General features: G+C 39.3%; 1 protein-coding gene across 1 annotated transcript in view; it reads left to right on the top strand.

The window, feature by feature from the left end:
* The window catches only part of LOC107758569 (cytochrome c oxidase assembly protein COX15 homolog), a 16341-nt gene extending 13148 nt beyond the window's left edge, over positions 1-3193 (top strand). Inside the window, 3 exon segments of the mRNA XM_016576339.1 lie at positions 179-204; positions 285-398; positions 3062-3193. Coding sequence (XP_016431825.1) covers positions 179-204; positions 285-398; positions 3062-3193 — 272 coding nt within the window.
* Positions 3194-6668: the final 3475 nt, after the last annotated feature.

The raw sequence follows: 6668 nt of genomic DNA, 5'->3' as shown, positions 1-6668 counted from the left end.
CTCGAAACGGTCGCAGCAACACACCACAACACGCCGCACCAGGCCAAGGCACGCGAACAAACAGACGAGAACCCACCACAGGTGCGCTCCAGCCTAAATGCGGGCGCAACTTAATGACGTCACGGCATTTACTCTAACGCCGGCAAATGGGCTTCCAGCTCATCATGCCACACCAGCATGGTTCAGTTTGACCATCGTATTCTGGTAAGCACTGCTCCTGTCAGCTGAAATGTGTCAGTGCTGTAGCGGATGTGCTTTAGCTGACGTGCTTCCTGTTTGTGCAGGGCATCGCCTCACTGTCAGCCATCACAGGACTCTACCTCTTCTCCAGATGAGTCCACCTGCCCAGACGGGTGAAGATCGCGATCGGCTGTCTCACAGCCATGGCCTATACACAAGTAAAAAGCTTCAAACTGCATCATATACAGCAGAATACACTTATTAGGGGTCCAGTCCTATTGTATTTGTACTGATTTTCTTCTTCTTCCTCTAAAAATTATTATTAACCAAATTGTGCTTGAACCCTATTTGATCAGATTTTTGTTGTCGTTATTATTATTATTATTATTATGCCTGAAAAGAATCTGGGAATCAGAGGATGTAAATCTCAGATGTAGCTCAACTGGTGGGACGATCAGAAATGCCCCTCGCTATGCCTGCACACACACACACACACACTCACACACACACACACGCACGCACGCACGCACACACACACACACACATGCAGGTAGCACAATAATATGGTAATTCGCATTTTAGTTGTGAATTCTGGAACTATAATGCCTAGAATCAAAGTCTACAAAACATACATCTCTGCTAAGCTTTCATCATCAAAAATGACAAAGATATAAACAAATGAAATGGTCACTAATTTACCTATAGCTACTGAACGCAGCGTCTCAGTGAAACTTCACACATTAGAAATGCTTTGAGGAAACAACAAATGAAAAATCATCATAATTCTGCTACCATATGATCAATTAAATTGAAAACTCACATGCATCTTCTTTGGTGCAAATGCTAACATATCCTTCAAATATCACAAATATGGACACCTGCAGCCAATCAGATCTCAGCAGCTAGAGATGTCTTTGACGCTGACATAACATTGACATAAGTATTCAGATCCTTTGCTGTGATACTTCACATTTAGCTTAGCTGCATCCCATTTCTCTGGGTCATCTTTGAGATGTTTCTACACACTGAATTGAGTCCATCTGAGACAAATTTGATTGTTTGGAAAGGCAGGCACCTGTCAATATAATAAACCAAGCATAGTCTGTCCTCAGCACCTGAAAGCCCTCTTGGATTTTGCAAAAAAAAAAAAAGCACTTAAAGTGCTCTGAGACTGAGAAACAAGACCGATCATGCTGTGGGGGTGTTTTTTTAGAGGCAGAGGCTAGAGGACTAAAAGGAAAGCTGAACAGCAAAATAGGCACATTCTTAATGATCAATCAGATTGGATGGACCAAAGGTTTACCTTCCAACAGTACAATCAGCACAGCCTAGACAACACAAGAGCGACTTAGGGACAGTTCTTGAGCAGCCCAGCCAGAGTCCAGAGTTCAAATTTTCGGGCATTACTGGCCCCTCTTGGATTTTGAAAAAAAAAAAAAAAAAGCACTTAAAGTGCTCTGAGACTGAGAAACAAGACCGATCATGCTGTGGGGGTGTTTTTTTAGAGGCAGAGGCTAGAGGACTAAAAGGAAAGCTGAACAGCAAAATAGGCACATTCTTAATGATCAAGACCTCAGATTGGACCAAAGGTTTACCTTCCAACAGTACAATCAGCACAGCCTAGACAACACAAGAGCGACTTAGGGACAGTTCTTGAGCAGCCCAGCCAGAGTCCAGACTTGAACCCAATCAAACAGATCTGGAAAGATCTGAAAATGGCTTTCCAGCAACAGTTCCCATCCAATCTGTCACATTTGCAGGGGAAAATGACAGAAAATCCCAAAATCCAGAAGAACAGAGCTTGTGGCATCATACCCAAAAAGACTTGAGGCTGGAATCTCTGCCAACGGTGCTTCAACTAACTGAGTTAAGGGCCTGAATACTTATGTCAATGTGATTACTTCAGTACTCTGTCTGAAATACTCTCTGAATGCACTATAGTGTCAAAGTGAGGCTGTTGTGAGAACTGACCACAATGCGGCACTATAATATATACATTTATATTTTCACTAATAACTAATAACAGGCTTTTCCCTGAATCATTCAGATCCCCCAAACGGTTTGATCACATGTAGCTATTAATAATTAACTGTGCATAATGTAATAATTTATTAATAATGTAATAAAATGTTCATAATGTAATCTTGAACTCATAATATAATAAAGGTTGTTACATTATAAAAAAATATATTATATTTTGGACAAATAATATAATAGATTCAAAACAATAGTATCCTTTTAAAAGCATAGAAAATGTTGGCATTCATTTACAGTACATTTTCTAAATTTAAGTTACCTTAAAAATGCACCACCTTGCAATAATATTTTTACAATTATAATTCTTATTATGAATTATTACTAATAATAATTCATATTTCTTCTAGTACATTTTAGAAAACTATTTTAATGCATCTGGGCACCGTGCATTTTTTTTTCTAGAGCCACTAGATCAGGGGTGTCCAAACTCCGCAGTGTCCTGCAGAGTTTAGCTCCAGCTTGCCTCAACACACCTGCCGGGAAGTTTCTAGTATGCCTAGTGAGAGCTTGATTATCTGGTTCAGGTGTGTTTAATTGGGGTTGGAGCTAAACTCTACAGGACACCGGCCCTCCAGGACTGAGTTTGGACACCCCTGCACTAGATGGTGATTAATAATAATATTGTGAGCTATTTATTAATTTTTTTTTACATAGGCTATATTGAACACAGTGTTGTTGTCACACTATTTGTCATTGATATGGTATGTATACCTTCTTCCTGTCAAATATTTTTACAATTGTAATTGTTAGATTAAACCAATTAGATTTTAAAAACTGTGATATTGACCCTCATATGTAATGGTGCTAATATAAGTGTTGTTTTTTTTTCTGATGAATTTCTCAGGTGGCTCTGGGCATTAGCACCCTGCTGCTCTATGTTCCCACGCCGCTGGCAGCCACACATCAGTCCGGATCAGTGGCACTACTCACCTTCGCCATCTGGGTCTTGGCTGAGCTGCGAAAAGTGGTCAAGTAGAGAAGAAATGCAGTGGTCAGATTTCATGCTATAATATATTTTGATAAATTATGCTTTAGGCACGTGAGCTTCATCTTGTTTTTTTATGCATGGGTTTTATATGAAGTGCTTATAAACCCAGCACAAGGTATAGTTGTGAAATACATTGAACTGTTTCATTTTTTAAAGCCTGTTTGTACATGTTTGATTTATGCAAAAAAGGTGTTTGTACTGTATGACTGCTTATTTCAAATCAATAAAATTATCTGTGTTTTCCATCCATTTTATGAGGATATTCATCCAGAGTTTACTAAGTAATTTTCATATATAATGAATATTATGCATGTATATTCCATGTAAACGAGTTTGTCCAGTCGAAATCTTTGTGAAATCGAACCAAGAGAACTGGATATTGCGATTGTATTTTGATTTCATCCAGCATGTATATGTTAATTAGACTAAAATTGGACTCTGCGTTAAGCACTCATTCCAAAACACAAAGTGTGTAAGGTTGTTCAGGAAACGATCCACACATAACACAGGTTACTGATGAACAGATTTTAGGCAGTTTTATTAATTATGCAAATTATTACAGTGCCTACACTTTGGGGGCCTGATCTCACACATGCAGGGAGAGCGAAGAAAAAAGCTTGGTGAAACGCAAAGAACACTACACACGCAAGGTATCGCATCAGTATCAATTATTCGAATACATACTGTGTCATGTGTACTCAGACAGACAGATAGGCAGGAAAGACTAGTGTGAATATGCAAAACCCTGCAGTAGCTTGATAATGACTTCCTGTGTAACACACTTATTGTTTTATAGTTTCTGTTAAAACATAATCGTCCAAACCATTTAGTCCACCAAATGTCTGTTATAGGCTTGGAAGGACTTTAGTTAGAGTTGTAGTTTAGTTAGTGATTAAAATTGGCAGTGCAGTGTAGAGTGAGTGCCCTTAGCTAACCTATAAGAGACCAGGTAATGATCATCACTCTGCAGCAAAACTGCTTCACAAACATAGGCTACTTGCATTACACACAATGGAGCACATTTTCTCCATATCCAGTCACAGAGAGATGGGCACAAACACATAAGAATGTAATTCAAATAAAAATACAAAATACCTCAGTTTGAGCAGATCAAAATACAAATACAGTATTTTTTTATTTTGAAAATGCCAAAGCAAAAACAAATAAATCCTGCACACTGTCAGTACCTGAAAAAAAAAAAGATTTATTCACAACCTTTTGGTCCTATGACCTTCATCGGGCATATATGAAAATAGGAATATATGCCGGATGAAGGTCATAGGACCAAAAGGTTGTGAATTGGACTGTGTTCATATTATATTATTTGGGTTCGTTTGTGTCATCAAGCCAGCAGCTGTTTACCCTGTTGCTTAGTAACGATGGTGCACGAGAAGGTGAACGTGATTTCACCAAGTACAACATGTTCCTGGATCAATTCAGTTTGCATAATAGGACTAGGTGTTATAATCCCGATATTCAGCACCATTTAGCCGCACCATAGAACATTTTTTTCTTCGCTGTGAGCAGAACACAGCGAGACGCAATTGTTATGCTCTGACTTTGGTTCAGCAAGAATTTGGGATCATGGCCTAATCCCATGTCCATGGTTCTTGCCTCCATACCCAATAATCAGTCGTGAATTTACAAATTGCTTTATGCGGGACTGGGGAACAATAAGAAAAAGGACTAGTATGGTAAGATGGATAATGAAGACGGTACAATTCTTCGCTGCAGTCATCGGGTGGGGATCCTTTACGTTTTGATGATATAATTTTACTCATAAGAATTTCCAAGGGTGCCAATAATTGTGGCCAACATGCATTGGAGAAAAACATTTATTTCACAAGGTGAGTTTTCCCCCACTTTCAATTGTTTTACTTCAATAAAAGGTTAGAATTTTGTGAATTTTTTGAATGAAAGCTCAAAAAGATCAATGATGCAGATTTATTTTCACAGCTGCCTTTGCTCATGTTTACCAAGGGTGCCAATATTTGTGGAGGGCACTGTACATGTTGTAGTAAGTTCTGGATTAACCACATGGGCAGTGTTGCTTTTGAAGGAGTGTTTAATGGCCATATGATCATAACCAGTCTGCGATGATATAATGAATGTAATTAAAAATCTCCTTTTCAACACTTGACTGGGTATTTTGAGTTTAATGTGTATTAAAGTTTGTCAGGTCTAAACTATTGTCAGTAGTGATGCACTAGGAATTCACTTTAGCCTGGGTGAAAGATGCCTTTTGTTGAGGTGATGTGCCCAGCCTCATTGGGTGTTTCAGCCCTTTATCACAAGACACCCTCACTTTGTTACATGGTCATTTGGCAGTCCACACAGTGTCCATCCACTTCAGCCACAGCCAGCGGCTGCTTCTTTCAGCAACAGTGGCAAGTTCCCTGACTATCCTCCGCTGGCACTGTCCTCTGATGCCCAACTTCTTCAGCAGCCTTATAGTGGAACTAGCCACAAAGCCCCTGCAGTCCACTTCCACTGGGTACACTTTCACTGTCCAGCCTCACTCCTCTGCCTCAGCTGCCAAGTTGGCATATTGCAGATTCTTCCTTTCAAAGGATTCATTAATGGCCTCTTCCCAAGGGACTGTCAATTCGACTAATATGACGAACCGGCTGGAGTTGGACCAGAGAACCTGGTCTGGGTGCAGATTGGTGACTGCAATTTCAAATGGGAAAGTGAGTCTGTGGATTAAGTCGACTCGCATTTCCCAGTCCCTGGCTATATTCAGCTGGCCTGCGTCAGGGGACAGGCACTTATCCCGCTTTTTCTCCCCTTCCCTAACAAAGGACTGCCTTTTTGGTAAGGTATTCTTGGCATTTTGGGGGATGGCGTTTGTTGACACTCTCTTGGTCTCTATTGCTGCCACCAAGCACTTCAGTACTTGATTGTGGCGCCATGTGTAGCTTCCCTGTGTCAGACTGTTCTTACAACCCACCAGAATATGTCTGAGGTTTGCCAGGGCTGCACACAGGTGGCGTTAATGTGTATTAAAGTTTGTCAGGTCTAAACTATTGTCAGTAGTGATGCACTAGGAATTCACTAGGCTGAAAACTAAATAAATGCCTAAAAGAAAAAAATTACTTATAATTATTACTCATAAAGCTCTGTAAATTTACCACCACTGCAGTTGGTAGTTGAATGCATTTAAATAATTCCACGGAAATTAATTTAACACTAATATTGCTAATGGTGACTTCAAACTAATCATTTTAAAGCAAAACGGCAACAAAACCACTAAATAGATCAAGAAAACATAATTTACAAAAGTCAAAAGTCTGGAATAATTAAATTTTTTAAATGTTTTTAAAGAGGTCTTTTCTGCTCACCAAGGCTGATCAAAAATACAGTAGAAACATCAATACTGTGAAATAGTATTACAATTTAAAAGTACAGTTCTATATGAATATCTGTTAAACAGTCATTTATTTATGTCATGTCAAGTCAAGAC

Source organism: Sinocyclocheilus rhinocerous, unplaced genomic scaffold, assembly GCF_001515625.1.
Source record: "Sinocyclocheilus rhinocerous isolate Xijiao unplaced genomic scaffold, SAMN03320098_v1.1 scaffold1646, whole genome shotgun sequence".
Taxonomy (NCBI): domain Eukaryota; kingdom Metazoa; phylum Chordata; class Actinopteri; order Cypriniformes; family Cyprinidae; genus Sinocyclocheilus; species Sinocyclocheilus rhinocerous.
Note: the sequence above shows the minus strand (reverse complement) of the source record. Positions and strands in the feature narration are given on the sequence as shown.